The 20012-nt window shown below is 47.9% G+C and overlaps 1 protein-coding gene across 1 annotated transcript in view; it reads right to left on the reverse strand.

Moving 5' to 3' along the window:
* LOC119398570 (alpha-2-macroglobulin-like) overlaps positions 1-20012 on the reverse strand; it is a 97803-nt gene that overhangs the window by 44088 nt on the left and 33703 nt on the right. Inside the window, 9 exon segments of the mRNA XM_049417352.1 lie at positions 2082-2231; positions 2827-3114; positions 4169-4216; positions 4218-4370; positions 5623-5826; positions 8585-8815; positions 9443-9551; positions 18879-18963; positions 19840-19953. Of these exon segments, the coding sequence (XP_049273309.1) occupies positions 2082-2231; positions 2827-3114; positions 4169-4216; positions 4218-4370; positions 5623-5826; positions 8585-8815; positions 9443-9551; positions 18879-18963; positions 19840-19953 (1382 nt within the window).

Raw genomic sequence — 20012 nt, forward strand, 5'->3', positions numbered from 1 at the left:
AAACCAGTGTTGAAATTCATCAGGGGCAAACGAAACAACGTATGGGTTAGATTTATGAAATGACAATGGTGCTTACAGAACATAAAAATTGTTTCAAAACAAGCATTAGAAATATGAGGGGAGAACCACTGCAAAACTATGAATACAATTAAACTTCAACATTTGTGAAGAAAAGTACGCAGTTTTTTTGTAGATGATCTCTCCGGTGCAATGTTTTGGTTGCTAAACAAGTTTAGTAACTCCGGAAGCTTGTGTTTTAGCATTTGTGTCCCGTAATTTGTTCGACATAACGGTACTTTCCAAGTCTCTGGATGGTGCACTGAATATGGCTGCATCCTCCTTCCTAAACAGGCTGTTTATATTTTCCATTATTATAATGCCAACTCAATTTCGCTATTTTACTGAGTCGTCAGCAGAATTTTTTGTTATAGTATACTGTATAGGTACGCCCAGATTATTTTACCTTTGTCGTAAAATCGCTTTGGCATAAGTCTCAACTAGTCTCAGAGAGATAATTTAGGCAATGTCGTTTATTGTAATATTGTTCTTTTGTTGTTCATTCTTTTTCTTGTCATATCCATTTCCTATCATCTTTTATTCCCCTTACCCATTCCCCAGCCCAGGGTAGCCAGCCAGTCTGAGAAGTGGACTAACCTCTCTGCCCTTCCGTTTTTTTTTTTCTCCTTAAATGGTATATAGATATGTCAACAGTAGGAAGGACGCAGACAATTAAACATAAGAACAATGCAGAGAACATGTTTTAGCAGCAGGTTACAAAAGGCCTATCGCACTAAAGAGACTTGCAAAAACTACACAGAGGCCTAGGTAATGTATGGGATGCAAACGGAGGACAGCATTGAAAGAGCTGCTGCTAACAATCAAATTATGACTAAAAGAACTCCTTGAATAATTTAGCAACAAGAACAAAGATACAATACTCCAAGATATCTTCTGCTAGGTAAACATTTGTTCTGTTTCATCTAGCGTCGGCACCGGTTGTGCGAGAGTTGCGAGGGTCCAATTTGCGAAGAAGTCAATACCATAGTATGTAAGTCAAGCTTGCATCCACGATATCTTTCTAATCGCTGATGTGTGAAACCCGCGAGACGCAAAGCAACCCCATTCTTGTATCCTTCGGACTTTATAACGAAGCACCATGCAAGAGAAACTTCGATATTGCCACTACAGCGACATCATAATTTACGCAAAATAATCCGCGCCCATTGAAGCATGCAGCGCGGTACAGTGACTACGAGCAAGTATCATGACACGGATACAACTAAAAAGAAAAAAAAAGACGAGAAAACTAAAGTTCCGATGAGCGCAAACGTTCGCGCGCTTGTTTTTTTCGAGATTGCGTGAGCGCTATCACATGAACACGTGACTCAGATCCACCAACAGGGATGGGCAGATCTCATCACCAGTCCTCACTGGAGGCCTCTGGCGGAAAGATCAAAGAATGTCACAGCCCTTAGTTTTGTTCAGGTGGCTTAGTGTCAGCAGTGTCAGCTTGAGAAGCTGAGTTCAGCGGACGTTTATTGTTTCACACGTTGGTGTTGCTATTGCAGTATCTTGAATGTTCAGATACCCGATACATTATTAAATATGTCAGAAATACAGATACTCGTTTTGCGAGACGTATCGCGATACAGCTACAAGATACCCTAAGAGTATCTAAGATACATGTATCTTCGATACTGCCCAGCACTGTCTGTATGCTTCTGCACTAGCGTCAAATACCAGATCGTGGCATCGAGTTCCGGCCGCGGCTGCCGCATTTTCGATGGAGGCAAAAATGCTTGAGCCCGTGTACTTAGATTTAAGTGCATATTAAAGAAACCGAGGCCGTCAATGGAAGGTAGTGGAATGCGCCGGAGCATTCCCCTACGGCGTCCCTCATAATCATATCGTGGTTTTGGGACGTTAAAACTCAGCAACTATAATTATTAGCGTCGAATACTGTTCGCTTTCTCACATACCGACGAAATTAAGGTAATACTTCGCAATCACTTACTACAAGAGCCTCGTGAACGCTGCAAAGCAAGAAAGAAAAGGCATTGGAGTGTACGGTCAATACTCACTTTGTCCTTCGTCAGCTGATTGTCCTGCTTTAAAAGGTGAACACTCTTGTCCACAACGCCCACACCGCAGTAGGAGCGAGGAGAGCCGTACAAGTGGATGGCAGCGTATGTCGCTGGTTGGACTACCTTTGAGCCGAAGCTCATTGTCACCTGTCGAGAAAAAACGACACACATCCGTCACGAATGCATGCACGCGTCAAACACGTAAAGGTGGCCACTTGGCTTACGGCCGTGAACGTTTGACGAAAATCCATTACCATACGCGGAAGGATGGCTTACTTTCGTATCAAGAGAGATTGAAGTATTCAGAGGGTTAAAACGTAGTCCGTGATCAGGCTGGATGGCAAGTTTTAAATGGTGCAAAAGAGACGTTACTGTTCCCACGAATGACAAGCATGAACGTGATGGCAAAACACTGAACGATGGACGTTGCCATTCACAGCCAACGTTTTTCGACAATGGGAATCTTCTCTACCAGAACAAGAAAGATAACACAAAATGGCCGACATGAGGAAAGTACCGATGGGTAATGGAATTTCTCAAGTTCTTCTACGACTCTTCAAGTTGATCTTGGTACTTGAAGAACTGACAACATATTGGTATTAAAAGGCAACATTATCTCACGTAAAGTACTTTCGAAATGAAACTTGCTTATGCTAACTGTAGCTTGGCGTGAAGTGTCGCACTTGGTACGTTATTTCACCATTCTCTGAAAGTCACCTATAATAGAAAGCAATAGACTAACGTTGTTTTGGAGGCACTTTTCCACTTCGAACTGTTCGGAGTCCGCGATAACCTCGCCTTCGGGGCCGACGTAGAAGGCCAGCACTTTAACTCGGGGTACGTAGCTGTAGTCCGGTTCGAGTTCAAACTCGAAGATGCCCGTCGACACTGAGCTTTCGGCCATATCGCTCGGAAGCATCTCATTCAAGTCTTCCTCCACCAAAAAGCTGGCGTCAACGGGGACCGCGTCCTCGGGCTTGAAGACAACATCCACGACCTCGTTCTTGAGTATCTTGCCGCGAGCCATCACCTGCAAACAAGAAACAGTTTTTGTCCAATTACGAAAATGAAACATTAGCTTCTGCTTGCAAATAATTATCCGCGATAGCGCTGAAAAAGAATACATGTTACTCCTCGGAACTGTCTGTGACTGGAGAGCATTCACGATTGCGGCAACATCATCATACGCACCGCCGTTGCGAATTTGTTATTCGTTACCTATTCCACCCATGACGCCTACAGTGTTAAGTGAGGGATAATTGTAAGATAGCATTTACAAACATCCATGGTATTTTTGCTGCGCAGTTGCGTAGCCAGAAATGTTTGTCGGAAGTGGGGTGGGGGGTGGGGGGGTTCAATCATACTTTATGTATGTTTGTGTGTGCGTTTGTATATGTGCGTGTACACATGAACATTCAAAATTGAAAAAGTTCGAGGGGGTTTGAACCCCCAAATCTCCCCCCACCCTGGCTACGCCAGTGTTGCAGGTAACCGTAATATAGCAACTCGAAGCACAGACAAACGTTTCGCGCTCAGCAGTGTGGGCTTCTTTCATCACCGCCTGAATTCACACAATATGAAGGTACCAGTACCAGGATAATGCAAACACTTAACATTTCGCAAAGCGAAGGGTGAGCAGTCTAGCACGAAACTCGTCCACACAGCGGAGCAACGAACGCCGTATTGACAGCTCGACTTTTTCAAACGAAGGAAACATTCACATGAAATGAACGCAAAGTGTCGTAGCAAGTGCATGAACCTAAAGAAGAAGGCAAAGTGAAATATAGGTACGACCAAAGAAACGAGAAAGAAAGAAGCGGGAAATAAATGACAGACATAAAGGCAAGAACGCTGGTCTCCGATATCGGAGCACGCTGTGTGGCTCAAGGTCCCAGAAAAACATTAATATCCGACGAAGACGTGCCAGCGACAATGACCCACTCTGCTTATTTCTTTCTACTCCTTTTTTTTTTTCCTTCAAAAACACGACTTCTCTGGCAGAGGGTTGTAGGAGAACGGAGCGAGCACGTAGCGAAGGTTGCTTTTGAGCTTCTGCCTCTCTGAAAAATAGTCTATTGCCTCACCTGGAAGTGGAACCGCTTCTGCGTCCCGGGCTCTCCCGTGTATCGCAAGGCGCACGGAGTGTTTTCCCGCGCACGGAATAGGGCCCTTCGGCGGCTCGATCTGCATGAAATTGTTGCTCGGCGAGTACCAGGGCTGGAGGCGGAGCGTGCTCTTTGGCTGCTTGGTGTTATACTTCACGGCCTTGTAGTTCATCGCCACCGCCTGGAACAAAGGAATCGAAGGCGCTGATGAGAGGTGTTACACGGGCATTACGAAGAATAATGAGGTGACACGAAAATCCCGAGTGCGCCGTGGGCACATAGGTTGCCCGCCGTTGCACGTAGGCCCAAAGGAGTGGTTACGCGATGAAAATCGCGCAGAAAGAAACTATAACCCGCAAGCAACACGGAGGGACGGCGAAAATAGAAGTTCGTAAGTAGTGATAACTGTCAGTATTTGGGAGGTGTCTGAACCGGATTAATAGGGTATACAGCGCACGCAAACGGACATGCAGTGAAGAGAAAATAGGACACAGTGCTAATGTCTTGTTTCTTCCCCCTCTCCGCATCTGTGTGCGCTGTGGACCTTTTTAGGATGATGTACCAACTATCCACCAAGCCATCCCTGTGAACCTCAACCGGCTGTTCATTCCATGCTTCAGCAGGGCGATGATTCATTTTAATCCTGCACATCTCCTAGAGAGTTCTTTGAGCTCTGTTATGATAATGCGTCATCCAATCTCGGCTTTCGAAAGCGTAATACACTTTATGTGACGATGCGCACACTGTTCATACGAGGCTGTTTATAATGTATATCCCCACTGTTAACTTCTATATGCATCAAAACAGTCAATGTAAGACTGTTCGGTTTTCATGGTGTTGAAGCAAAGGACTTCATCGTATCTGTCACAGTGCATCGGCACAATGTACGAATGTGTCACCACGACGAAGTTGTGGAGCTTGTGGAGTTGTGGAGTGCATTGCTTCTGACGTCAAATGTACGCTCATGGCCTATGGAAAACTTTCTGCTAAGGTATTGTCAAATGGTCGTGACGTCGACGAAGGCAGCAGTCAGCACGTCCGAGATGAAACTCTTTATTGGGCCGAACTTGTGGCCGAGAAACTGAAAGTCAAACGACAGCAATACACTGATAGCGGCGAACAGAGCATCGACCGTCGATCAACTGACAAGCGGTCAAGCGCGTCGGATTTTATACAGGCGCTATCGAACTTTCCAGCAATATCGCTGGTGGCGGCGTTATCTCTCGACAAAGCTGGAACATTCGCGTGCGGGGCGTAATCTTAACAAAACGATCTACTACACTCGCGAAGCTTCTCGAACACTGCTTCGCAGACAGCGTCGAGCGTTGATAACCGTCCCTGCCGGTCAAACCCGGATACATCAAAACAAGACAAGAACTGGGCGTGGCAGTATAAGCTGAGAACGAATGTAGAGTGACAGTTTCGCGATTCACCTCGACGCTGATAGTGACCACGCTAGTCTTGAGCGGCCGGATGGTGAACTTGATGATACCGGACTCTTCCGATGTGTAGTTCTTGCAGCTGAGACGGCGGTCGGTGCGCCCCCAATGTCGGTATGCCTCCTCAGACTGCACAAGCACGCAAAGCTGCACGAGCTCTCCGCCTACAGGAACCCCGTCGGGCTCCTTGACGAGAAGCTGCGAAGAGGAAGAGTAAAATGCGTAAAGGTGCGTTTGCTCGTCCATACACGTGAGGATCTTAGAAGACACAGTTGCTCAGAATTAACCCAAAGTCACCTACTGCGCGGAGCCTCATCATGATATCATTGTTCTGGCACGTAAAACCCCAGAAAGGTATTTATGTGTGCGATAGATGGGCAGTATTCATCACTAGAAATTCGAGTCAATCTCTTTGTTTCTTGGTTTCTTGTTAGATGCATCTATAATTAGCATACAATTTCAGAATCGCGTCATTAGTGATCTGCTTTTAAACATTTCACAGCATGTCCACCTTCGCGCACGAGTCGTAACAAGGAAAGCTGAACAAAACAGCATTAGTTGCTCAGCTTTCGCAATAAGTGAAACGATTGTTTGTGCCAACAAATAAATTAGATTGAGGCGATCTGTCAACAAACATTTCACCATGTCCCACTAAAGAGAGCCATGTGGGGATGCGAAGGAGTGCATGGGTCGACTTAAAGTTCCGTTCACCACGACCACCTTGCCCGATGTTAACGCGTCCTTGCATGTGGAGCACACCATGAATTCACTGTAGTTGCTGTTGCTGTTACTCGTTCCAAACTCTTGTTGGAGCACGCCACGCGAGTTCATCGTGCGTCTGCAGAATCTCGTTCCCCAACGCCATCACGTGATTGCTAAGAGAGTGTAAGGGGGAGAGGCCACAGCGTCTTACCCAACCCCTCACACAGGCCCGAAAGCGCTAGCGCGTGCCAGCGCGTTCTGACTAGGATGCAACGCGTTGGTTCATCGCGCGTCTGCAGAATCTCGTTCGCCGACGCCAACACGATTGCTCAAAGAGTCTAAGGGGCAAAGGCCACAGCGTCTTACCCAGCCCCTTACACAGGCCCGAACGCGCTAGCGCGTTCCAGCACACGTGGTTTTGCCTGCATTACGCCAAGCTTGGACAGCATACGGCAGCCCGCGCCCCTGAAGTGCTCTGCACGTATCATGAAGGCGGTTGAAGAACAAGACGAAAAAGACTTCTCCTTGGCACAAGCGCGCGCTCTGCACGTTTTATCATCAAGGCGGTCGAAGAAGACGAAGAAGACTCGAGCTGCTTCGCATTTAAAAAATATCACCGACAACTACGACGCTGCCTAATGCAAATTCTAAGCGCACCTGTTTAGGTGTTTTGATTTTGCGATAAGTTGAGGTTGCGACTGCTTCGCTAACCGGGAGACCACGGAAGGCAGTGCGTGGGCGCGTTCCACAACAGCCACCGCAGACAGGCCTCCGTTCATGCAGCGCTTTATTTCCATATATGGTATCAGTGGACATCATCACCGCATACTGTAGGGATGACGTCATCGGCGACCGCACGACGGGGCGCACTACTGTGGCGCCGCACGAGGCCGCCGCGGAACGTCTCGTCTTGCCACTCTACATTCCCTTCTCCTCGCGCTCTCCTCGCTATCGCTGTCTTTCATCCCCCACTGCGCTCTGCGTTCGCTTTCTTTCATACTCGTTCATTCTGCCGGTTACGACGACGCCGACGCCGCTCGACGCATGAAGGCGCGCTTAAGGGCTGCGCCCTAAACCTTGTTTATTATGGCCGAACTTGTGCCCCGAAAACTAGATGCGAAATCTAAGAGTCCGCTAGAGCGTTCCACACGCAAAGTGTCCCTTCAACCTTGCAGTTAAGCCCACTTCCTCGTGCCCGTGAGCGAGAGCCATGCGTTGCGCTGTCACAAGAAGTGCGAGCAGGCACGAGGCATTGCAGACGCTAACGCAGCGGCTCGCTGAGCTCCTCGTTGGCTCTTTTAGGGGCGAAGCTCCTTAAGGCGGCACCCGTTCGTCCCTCGTAGTAGTGCGTAACCAGTCGTAACGCTAGTACCAGATCTTGACCTCCAAGGTGGTGCCGGCGGGAGATTTTTCCTGTGCGTTGTTGAACAATAAAAAATTCGCAGCGTGCGCGTTAACTAAAAGCCGAATTCTTCTGTCTCTCATTCCCCATTAGCAGCCATTGGCATGTTCCAGTAGGAAACGTTAGTAGAAGTGTAAGTGTTAGCTAAAAGCTGACTTCTTCTGTGTCTCATTCCCATTAGCAGCCATTGTTTACCTCCAAGGTAGTGCCTGGTGAGATTTCTCCTGTGCGTGATTAAACAATAAAAATTTTGTTCAAAACGCCGTTGATTGATGAAATAAACCAACGAAAGACGCCAGATGTTTTCTAAAAGCAAAACGAAAGAACGCCAGATGTTTATAAAGCAAAACGAAAAGACGCCAGCTGCTTAACGAAAGACGCCAGATGTTTTCTAAAGCAATGGTTTTCTAAACAATGAAAATTCACAGCGTACATGTAAAATTAAAGTGATCTGCAAGTCGTCATAACTCATCGAACCTTTAGTATAAACGCGCCCGATCTCACGTCGGTGATGATGTACTGGGCAGAATTCACGGAAGATTCACGGTTTACCGATGAACCTCCGCAGCTTCGCCCACTCATCATCATTCACTCCGTGGATATGCTGTGATTTTTTTCACCCTCGTTAGCTCTATCGGTTTCGCCAGCGTCGACAACGACAACGCCGCTCAACGCAGGAATGGGCGCCTAAGAGCTGCGCTCTAAGAAGTCCGCTACATGAGGAAGAGGCTATATTACGGATGGCTTTCGTGTTTATATATCTTTAGGAGCCTAGCCTTAGTAAACATTACGTCGCAGGTAAGCATGCCTGTCAGTAGACTTCTAGGGAAGTCCGCTGAGGTATATACTCACCCTGCCGTAGAAAGGCATGGTAGGCTTGAAGTAATTCTTTCCTTGTTCTCCATCCAAGAAGTTGAGCTCGAGCGGTTTAAAGGTGTGACTGATGAAGTTGGTCTTATTCATCGTCACACCGGTGCCGGTCTCGTTCACTTGCGCCACGAGCGAGATGCGCCTGTAAACCCTGTAGTCGTCGTTACATCGAAGCAGGGTCGTATTAACAACCATGCTGTAGCAGCCGTTGATCTGCGTCGCGTTGCAGATAATAAAATGAGAAATACGCGATAGCGCCGTTAGGAATGCATCATGCGATCATGTTTACAAAGCAGGAGACTGTTCCCAATCAGGCGCAATCATAATCTGTCTCAATGCGTAAGAACGTTGACTTATGGTATGATATCTACTTTAAAATTCCACTTAGGAAATTTTTATTGGGGCAACGTGGCACCCACCAGAGCGTCTGATTTACTTCATCTGTATTGGATGTGCACGAGTTTAAATTGCCATAACTTCAGTGTGCATACATTATAAGAGCAACTATTGATGGGCCACCTGCGGAACTCAGCTACTAAAGATGTATGTTGTGTCGCTGACATTACATAATGTATATGCATACACGTGATGTCAAACTAACTTTGAATGCGACACTGACGACCATATATTGCCCTGGAAAGTGATTTTTGCGCTGTCGCGCAGCCGTGCACAGACTCTATTAGCTTAGGTTATGTTTATAACTAGCCTCACCAAACAACTACGTGGTCGTGTATTAGCATGACGTGGTGTAGAATTTACTCAGATGTATAGTACGACTTCGCCTAATTTTTTTCTTGTATTCTTTCTACCCGACATGTGCAAAGCACCGAAGCAACTTACGGGTCCCGTGTGGTTTATTTTGGGGCAGTCATCTTCCTCCCAGTCGTAGTAGCGCTCGTACGTTACATTCACTGTCAGGGTTCCATCGACAGGCTGGCCAAAGGTGTAGCTGGGAGAGAAAAATACCTAATTTATGAACGCAATAACATTATACGGGCCGGGTGCTCCATTGCCAATTTCAGCATGCTTCACCACGGCGCAAAAATGTTTTGAAAGAGTGTGTTTTAGCGGAGTGCGTATGCATAATAATAATAATAATAATATCTGGGATATAACGTCCCAAAACCACGATATGATTATTAGTGCGTATGCATTAATAATATCTACTGGTAATGCATTTCTTTTCTGTAATTAGCGAATTAGGTAATTTTAGTACGCTTCACCACGACACACAGTTTGCGCAGTTCACTTCGCCGTTACACAGACGTGTGTTGCGGTAAAGCTTGTTTACACTGAAACAACGTGTAGCGCACATCTGTGCTGATGGCTTTTGCGCCTGACTCATTTACGGCTGTAAACTTTAGCTCACTTCCAGAGTAAAAGTGTTCGCAGACAACAATACTGCTCGAGCTGTTCATCGTCGGTCGACACCTGGCGATACATCATGGTAATACATTGTGAGTATCACGTTATTAAAAAGAGTTCTCGCCCTCTACAGAAGCTCACATCAGCTTCAACATCACAGTTACATAGTAGATATGTTAAGCTTCTCTCCTCGGCAGCTTCATTTTCAAGGCGGCTTGAGTTTAGAGCTGCGGCAACCTTATCTGCCCGTGGCAAAGCAGCGGTCGTGTGATGCACAACACAAAAGCGCTCTTGGTGTTCTTGATAACAATTCGCCTTAACAATACTTTATGAATGACTCTTTTTATACATGTTTGTTTTTGACCGCACGTATTATTTGTGAGTATATGTGATCATTGTATATATCATAGCCATCACCCTTCATCTGGAGTGGCAAGCGAGGCGATTAACCAGGCTGGCATCTCCGGGAATATTAATAAAGACTGCTATCTTTCTATCCTGGGCAGAATTTCTACTTGATTTCTGTTAAAAGTACAAGAGTCTCAGTATTATTAAACGCATCGACCCTCTTGACAGAAAACAAAGTGTCAAGCGTTCAAGAAAATTGCGGCCATGACGGCGTCACGATAACGTGACCATATCAGAACAATTTTCGGCCTGAGGTGGCAATAAAATGAATGATGTTGATGGCTGTTTTCTTTTTTGCATAGCCTTCCAGCCAAACAAAATATCGTTGGACGGTGAGACTTGCATACATTATGATGCGACAACACGTAGGTGTATGTACATTATGAAATATCATATTTCGCATAATGAGAATGCAGAGAAGCCAGCAACATAACCAGTTCGTGACCTGACGTGGGGTCCGGGTAGGTAAGTGAAGTGTGCTCCAGTATCATCTTGTGCTCTGTATCCCATCCCATGGCAGAAAACAATTATGGAGGGAAGGGGGGAGGTGGCGCGAGTGTGATGTGCCACGCCCTGGCTACGCCAATGGATTTAATTATAATTAGACTAATGCCCTTATAACAAAAAAATTCACAAGTTGTGGTCTTGCTAGCTCTTTACATTACAATGGTTTCGTCGACGCCAGCATAACGAAAGCCGTTGTGCGTTTGCCGAAATTTTCCAGTCGGCCTTTTCTTTTATCTTTACGAACGGCAAAATCGCACAGAAAACACGACCGAAAAAAAAATCACGCATCTCCACGAAGTGAATGACGATGAGTGGGCGAAGCACTGGGATTGTTTGGCGTAACGGTAAGTCACCCGTGACAGCACTCACGCATGTAAATGAGTGACAAAGCGGTGTGCAGTTATATACAGTGTTTATTGGTGTTAAATGGTATGTCGTGTTGAGCTGTGTATTTCATCTTCCCTTCATTATTACTGCTTTGTGGTCCGTGAAATGTATAGCCAATGGTTCTTCAATCGGGTCTAGCCTAAAGTTGGCAAAGACATGGTCTAAGCACGTCCCCCTGGTGGTTGTCAGTTGTTTCCAGTCATATGAAATGCATCGCACAGCGTATCGAGACGTCATATACTACACAAGCCAGTTGTTGTCCATGATGTCTACGTTAAAATAACCGATTAGTACGAAGGAGTTGTTCTTGTACTTTGTTTCATAATCGCGCACTCCTAGATCGATGTACGCATTCTCGCCTCCGGAGTAGTAGCTTGTTGTCGGCGTTGCCGCTGCTTCCCAAGCTCTCTCCTCCGGGGTAGCTTGTTGTCTGCGTCGGCGTTGCCTTTCGCGGGCGAGAGCGCGTTCACGTTCGGTTTTTGTAGCGTTAGCTACACTTGCTTAGCCGGAGCCGGTTTCGCGTGGGTCATCATGAGCCGTGCTGCGCATGCGCGAGGGTGAGTGCGGAGCCGCCATCTCACGCGCCCTCCGCCACCGCCGCGCGCGGCTCGCCGCTGCCAGCCGCTACTGGTGGCGGAGTGCGCGAGGAGTGGCCTCGTAGCCGGGCAGACAGACTGGCGCCGGCGCGCGCGACTCGCCGCTGCTGCTCTGCGCATTCGAGAGGGGTGACGTCGTAGCCATTGCGCGCGCAGCTATTCACCTTCGCTGTGCAGTCTCCGTCCGGCAATGCGCTGGTTCCGCTTGATAGCGCCTCTGACTGGCGTTTGCAGGTGGGTAACGCCATGGAATCCCAATACAATGGGATTACAATCTCAATACAATCCCAATGGGACACAATCCCAGTAAAGAAGGGCGTACGGCAGGAAGACACGATCTCTCCAATGCTATTCACCGCGTGTTTACAGGAGGTTTCCAGGGCCCTAAATTGGGAAGAATTAGGGATAAGAGTTAATTGAGAGTATCTCAGTAACCTGCGATTCGCTGATGACATTGCATTGATGAGTAACGCAGGAGACGAATTACAGCTCATGATTACTGAACTGGATACGGAAAGTAGAAGAGTAGGTCTGAAAATTAATATGCATAAAACTAAAGTAATGTGCAACAATCTTGGCAGAGAACAGCGCTTTGCAATAGGTGGCGAGGCACTGGAAGTTGTAAAGGAGTACGTCTACTTAGGACAGGTAGTAACCGCGGAGCCGAACCATGAGAGTGAAATAACTAGAAGAATAAGGATGGGATGGGGCTCATTCGGCAAGCATTATCAAATCATGAATGGTAGTCTACCACTATCCCTCAAGAGGAAGGTATATAACAGCTGCATCTTACCGGTACTTACCTACAGAGCAGAAACCTGGAGACTTACAAAGAGGGTTCAACTTAAATTGAGGACGACGCAGCGAGCGATGGAAAGGAAAATGATAGGTGTAACCTTAAGAGACAGGAAGAGAGCAGAGTGGGTCAGGGAACAAACGGGGGTTAAGGACATCATAGCTGAAATCAAGAAGAAGAAATGGATATGGGCCGGGCACGTAGCACGTCGGCAGGATAACCGGTGGTCATAGTGAATTTACAGCGCGAAAAACTAGAGACAAAAGAAGAAATACTGCACAGGACTTTTGTCTCTCGTTTGTCTCTCGTTTTTCGCGCTGTAAATTCACTATGAACGCTTACAAACTAGCCCGGCTTAGCACTCTTTTGAACCGGTGGTCATTAAGGGTAACTGACTGGATTCCAAGAGATGGCAAACGCGTGAGGGGGAGACAGAAAATTAGGTGGGTATATGAGATTAAGAAGTTTGTAGGTATAACTTGGCATCAGAAAGCACAGGACCGGGTTGATTGGCGGAACATGGGAGAGGCTTTTGCCCTGCAGTGGGCGTAGACAGGCTGATGATGATGATGAACGCCATGGAGGAGGAGAGCGCAAATGCTGCTCAACGGCGCAGAAGAGCCGAGAAGGTTATGTCATCGGATCCCGAAGTAGTTGCCTGGCAACTCGCGGCTCAGCGCACGAAGAATGAACAGAGGAAGGCTAAACGTGCTGCGGAGACACTGGAGGAAAGGGAGGAACGTCTAGCAAAGCGGCGTCGCCAGGGTGCTGAGCGACGTGCCCGACCATCTCTGCAGCAGCAACAAGACGCCGTCGTTGACGTCAAGACTTGCCGATCGACTGCCTATACTGTGAAACTTAGCGAAAGCGCCATGTGACTCGGACCTTCGAGACGGACTTCGTAAACAATCCGTTTGGTACGTGTGCGACGTGTGTGAAAGACTATGGCACATGAAAGACTTGACGCCTCTAAGTAGTGCCATGCGTCAAACGTTGAGTTTAGTGGCAGCGCCTGAGTGGGGTGAAACCGTGGCGCGGGTTTGTACAACGTGCAAGAACTTTCTCGTTGTGATGTGCAAGTGCGCGTTTCAAAAGGGCGCGACGCAAAGACAAACCAAAGAAGACGACGACGATGACTTGCGACCGTAGCGCGTGTGAGCGTGAACACTTTTGGCCCAATGAAGAGCCGCCACGGTGTTCTGCAAGAAAAGCCACGGGGGTAGAACGGCAAAGCGAGGAGACGTGGCCGGGACGTGACCGAGGGAAGAAGGCGACCAGGGCGCGGGAGTGGCGGCCGGCAGAGTTCCTGCCTCGAGGCCGCTGCGGGCTCCCACCTGGGCGCGTACCCAGCTTCTTCAGTCGTCTGGCGTTGGCCAGGCAAGACCAGCGTCTCCCGCTTCAACCCGAGTCTGCGGCTGGCGAACGCCGAAGGGGCGTCCGGCCGTTGACCTCGACTCGCCCTACGCTTCTGGCCATTCGAGTGAGCGTCTCCGCATCTCAGCCGCCGCCGTCTGCGTGAGTGCGTCCGTGCCTTGCCTTCACAGTCTCCGCTACAAGCTCCACGTCCAGATGAACGGTGACACTGTTTTTCCTTCTACAGATGTATTCTGTGAGCTGTTAGTCGTTTCCTATTCCTGTTAACTTTTTTTGCGCTTGCATTTTGTGTACCTTCCTCTCTCCCTCACACTCTTTATTTCTGCTGTGTAAATATATTGTTTTTGTTAGTTTGTGTGCACAAATGGTCTCGTTTCTCCTTCCCTGATGGAGTTCGAACGTGAAATGAGAAAGAAGGAAAGAGAGCTTGAAGAGCTAAGGCAAAGAACGCAGCACTTGAGGCTTAAACTGGCGGATGTCGAAACGAGGCGACGAGAAGGTTGAGAATGGCAGGAGCAATTTTCATACCTGAGCTCCAAAGAGCAGATACTCGATGTGTGCTCCGAAGGCAGGGCCTTTACGAGTGAATCAGTGTCGCTCTTTAGTGGTAGTATTGCAAACGCCAGCAACCACACTTTAGGTACAGGCTCTCTACAAATAGAGGACAGAGGCGAGGCGGAGAGCGAGGGTGAGGCCAACCAAGTTCTAGGGGCAGCGCTAAGTATGGCTTAAAGTATGGTAAGAAAGGAAGGTCAAGTTTCTTTGAAAGTGATGTCGCTATCCAGAAAGGTGCAACAGATTGCACACTTAGTGAAGCACATACAGAAAAAGGGAGCCCTAGTGTAAGAGTAATAGATGTTCCCACGGAGGCTCTTTTCGAAGTCTGTGGGGCGACATTTAGTGAAGACGCAGGGTCTTCAGGTATACCGACTGCAACAGAAACATGTAACATAGCTCTGCGAGAAAGCAGTGCATGAAGCAAGTCGGTCGCCGCAGAGTCCTGTGTAGCACAGGCTACGGTAGCGGACTGGACGGATATGGTCGAGAACCATAAAATTACACCATCTCCCGCTAAAGGGGACCATGAGGCGATGCGAAGCCGGAGCACTTGCACGATCGCGTTCCGTTGGCGTTTGTTGGGCATGCTACCGACCTCGCGTCGTGGAATGCGAAGAGGGACGCTACGCGCGTCGTATCTTCCATCTAGCCTGGCCGTTAATTCTCACAGGCGAGCGGGGAACGCGGTCGACAGGCGGGCCAGAGGGGGGCAGCGTAGGAGAGGAGAGAGAAGAGGAGGGGACGCGCATGCGCTCGAGCTCATCGCGGCGTTGCGCAGGAGCGAATTTCGGTATGTCTAGCCCGCGTTTTAGAGGACGAGTGGAAAGGGGAAAGGGAGAGGTGTATGGGAGAGGGGAGGGGGAAAGGGAAAGTGGAGATGGAGAGTGGAGAGGGGAAGGGGAGAGGGAAAGTGGAGAGGAGGTGTGTGGAGAGGGTATGCGCATGCGCAGTAAGGGTGGTCACGCCGCACACCACCACCACCACCACACCACCACCGGATTGAGCTTCGCCTTAAGATACTTCGCATCTAATAAGTAAGCCTCCCAAAAAGATAGCGAGAGTAACGTCTCGAGTAAATGCACAACCGATTTGTGTGGGAGAATTAAAGCGGAGTGCAGAAGCAATGGTCGAAAAACTGAGAACAGAGTCGAAAGCTCCGTCGGCGCTATGTGACTACGAGGGCCGGCAAGATGACGCAGATGGAGGGGTCATTGGTGTTGAAGAACAAGACGCTGCACTGGTACAGAGTGATCCCCAAGAGAGTATTATTTGACCAGTTCTTTGCTATCGGAGCAGTAAGGAAGCCGACTCATGCTCTATGGCGTCTCGGGGTGCACCAGTGATTGCTTTTAAGGTTTCTGGGCCTTTAGAAGCTAACGGGCGGAGGCAAGGCATTCTCGAGAAGGAAGCCGTCACTCAGACGCTCCTGCGCTCGTGCGCCTGGAGACAGCGCTTGCGACTTGAATGCAGACATTCCTGCGTTGACGCTAGCAATTTGGTGCTTGAGACTCCGATGCTTCACAGGTTTAGGTACAGACAAGCCTACGGTGGAAAATTAATCCAAGGGCGTCAGTTTCTTTTCTCTAGCCAGGTGATCAGGGCTGTTCGGCTTGTTTGGGATGCTATAACTTGAGCGTCGAGTTCAAATAACCGGTTGCTCCTTTTGGATTTTTGATTGCGGACCACCGAGGTGTACTTCTTGTAAATATTTTAGATTATGAACTTGCACGTCATGCGAAGTGTGACGCGATGTATAGTTTTTCTCACGACGGTGTAAATATGTAAGAAATGTGTGGTGTACTCAACGAGTTGATTTCTGTGTGTGGTAACTTTCAAGATCCATTAGGTGTGTTACGCTAAGACAGTGCAGTGGACTGCGTTGCATATGTGTAGTGTGTGGCCAAACGCGCACTCAACGACAGTTTTTTCTTTAGAAAAAAAAAAGCTTTTCGAAAGGGGGACTTATTGTGATGAGTGAAGTGCGCGTTTTCAAAAGTGCGCGAATGCATCGGCGCAAGAAAAAAAAAGACGACGACTGAATGCGCGGACGCGAGTTCTCGGGGCGGCAAATGAAAGAAGATGTGCAAACAGGGCGCGTGAAGTTACGCACGACGAATTTGTCCAATGAGGATCTTCCACGCGAGTCAGAAGAAGAGCCACGGGTGTAAGCGGAAGAGCGAGCAGACGGGGCTCAGACGTGGCCAAGAAAAGAACATGACCAGGGCGCGGGAGTGGCGGCCGGCAGGTTCCTGCGTCGTGGCCGCTGCGGGCTCCCACCAGGACCCAAGGCTCTTCAACGTCTGGCGTTGGCCAGGAACGCCTACGTCTCCTGCTCGTTTGGACGAACGCCGAAAGGTCGCTGACCGCGATTCGCCCGACGCCACTTTCCCTCCATGCGCCGCCTTCACCAAGCCCAGCCTGAGAGCGTCCCAGCCGCACCTTCCAGCATCGCCGACTACACTACTGCGTCTCTTCTGTGGGGCTACGTGTACGGAACGGTGAACAGTCTTTTCCTTCCGAACTTAAAACATTTGCGCATTATTACTATTAAGCGTTTCATAGTACTGTTAACCTTGTCTATCTCTTGCATGTTTTGTTTCCTTTTCTATCAATTTCTCTCTTTTTCCGTTTGTTCAAATATACTGAGTGTTGCTTTTTTCTTCCGGGCGCAGACGGTCTCGTTTCTCCTTCCCTGGATGATGGTTGTGTCATCCAGGTTTGCTTATACGAACCTACGCGAGAGCTTGTTAATTTAACAGCCTCGTGACACTCGTTAAGCAGAACATTCCGCTCTTTAGCGTTACCAATGGGTATCGTTACCCGGCCATTCTGCCAGGTCTACCTGTTCCGAACGATGTGGCCGAATGTGTGTCATTGGAGCAGCAGTAAGCATGACAATCAAGCTAATCCTAGAGAATCTGGAAAGCTCAGAATAATCAGCTGAACCGTTGCTAACGCTGCGTATATCCTGGCATAGCCGAGCTAAGCCACTGCAATTTCGTTTCATCCATGGCAGAAAGAGAATGTGTGGTCTGGAACGCGCTTATGCGCCCTCTCGTGTGTTTACACTGCAGCGTGCAGTGTGCTGTCATGTGCCTTGATTGAATATTTATATTCAATAACCTCCCTTATTCTAAAGTTCCATAACATCTTACAAAACCGCTCAAGTCTTGGCCAATCCCCCGCACTGGGTCTGAGCCACAGATATGTGCGGTGCTGTGCCGAGACGGACACATGTGCAGATGCCAGACAAACCTCGGCCTTAAGGCGCTTCGACCCTAAAAGGCACACATACACACACGGCGCTTGTATATATATATGTATATATATATATATATATATATATATATATGTGTGTGTGTGTGTGTGTGTGTGTGTGTGTGTGTGTGTGTGTGTGTGTGTGTGTGTGTGTGTGTGTGTGTGTGTGTGTGTGTGTGTAGGCTTAACACTTTACTGCCCAGCTCTCAGTGCCACTGAATGAGAACAAACGTTGTTAGGAGGCTACGCTTTGAGTATAAAGATCGCTAGGCCTGCGACGAACAAGCAGCACAGTCACACCGAAAGCTGGAAGAGCGGCATTTCTAGAACTTGTAAACTCTCTTGGCGCCACTAATACAAGTACACTTGCAAGGTACCCACTACGCCATAAATCATCATCCTTTTTATGAAGTAGCGAAGCACTCTCTTGTTCGTCATTCTGCGGAGAAGCGTGGTACACGCTACACATCTGCAAGGCATTATGTGCACTTCGCGCTCTGGCTGATAACGATGAAGAATTATGGCCGAGCCCTTTATAATGTGTTGGAAGCATTTACCGACCCACTCTTTGCTCAATTCTCATTGTGTGACGCCTGGTTGCTATTTCACTCTTCTACCATACTATATTACACATGTTAACACGATTCCGTGCCCTACATGACGTCTACATAGGGTTTTTGGCGAAGGCGTTTGAAGCCCCGGAGTGGCTTTGTGCTTGACTACTCGACTGCCATGCAGAGGGCCCGGGTTCAAATCCCATCCGATTGTGGATATGTCTTTCTCCTTTCAATATTTCTTATTTGGCGCGATAGCGGTGACGGACACCGGAGCCGCCAGACAGCTACAGCACCAAAATCGGCTGCTGTTGTGACCTCATAACAGATTTCGCTGTAATAAATTGTAAACGCAGGGAGCAGTCTAAGTGCATTACTTTAAATTACGCGACAATGAATAATAACACAGCTGCTGCTCTACGAAATTTTCTGCATTGCGAATCCAAAGAGAAGGGCATACTAAAAGGACTCACTGTGCACAAATTTTCCACGTGATTTCCTTGGCATCAGCAAGAACGTAGGATGGCGGCTTTACGGTGACCTCGAATTTCGGCAACACTGTAATGAAATGCAATATCTGAGAGTAGCTCTTTTCTTTTCATTGTTTGATCAGACACTCAGAAACACACCGAAAATTAAAAAGAATAGCTAATGTCTCTTTCATAGAAATAGGTCATAACACGAATCTGAAAAGTGTCTTCATTGGAGTAGTTGCAGATTTGTTGTGCGCTTAGAAATACAGGTGCCTAAATTAGCACGCTATTTTGTGCAAGAAATTGGGGCAGGTCAAGTGTTGTCGTTTGGACGTATACACTGAGCGAATCTTCTTCGCATCTTCGTCTCTCGCCCAATTCTCCGATGCGCACGATACGGCGGTAAGGTTAAACCTTACTGTCCTGACGTGGGAGCCGCCTGCGTCAACCTAAGGGTCGATCTTCAGGACCCGAATAAAGATTATCATATTGTTACGTGAGTCACAGTCGCTTCCTACATGTAGCAATATGATACGACGCGAGCTGTACTCCTGTGCCTCTTTTACTCACTTTGTGTGGCGGGGCATGATGACCGCGATGTCAACAATCATTTCTCACTGAACTTCTCTTCAGAAGCGTTCCTTAGCTAGGCTATAGCGGAAACGGAGTGGAAACCGGAAGTGAACTTAAGAAACACCTTGCACGGATGCTGGGAAAGTACAGGGATATTTTAATTGATGTAAATCTTGTGCCGTCCATAAATAGTTGGTCTAGCCCGAAATAAAACAGCGTTAATAAAAAAATACTGAGTGTCGAATAGAAGCGTTCTGAAGATGCATGGAGCGTTAACTTCATCTCGAACGCTGGTGTGCCTATACAACGCGCAAATAAGTCCAATATCTCTGTGAAAAAGGTTACATGCGTTTCTGACGTGTTTTGAAATTTAGCAGAATTGACTTACCGTATTCCTTAACCTCGAAGTGCTGCCGCTCTGTCTGAGTGGGAAGTTCGACGACAATCTGCCATTGACCCAACTCGGGTTCGTCTGTGAGCTGGAAATCTCGCTGCACGATGCCTGAAATGCAAAGAAAGAGATACGAGCACTTTATTCGGCTTCAACTGGCACTGTTAACA

The sequence above is a fragment of the Rhipicephalus sanguineus genome, chromosome 7, assembly GCF_013339695.2.
Source record: "Rhipicephalus sanguineus isolate Rsan-2018 chromosome 7, BIME_Rsan_1.4, whole genome shotgun sequence".
Classification (NCBI taxonomy): domain Eukaryota; kingdom Metazoa; phylum Arthropoda; class Arachnida; order Ixodida; family Ixodidae; genus Rhipicephalus; species Rhipicephalus sanguineus.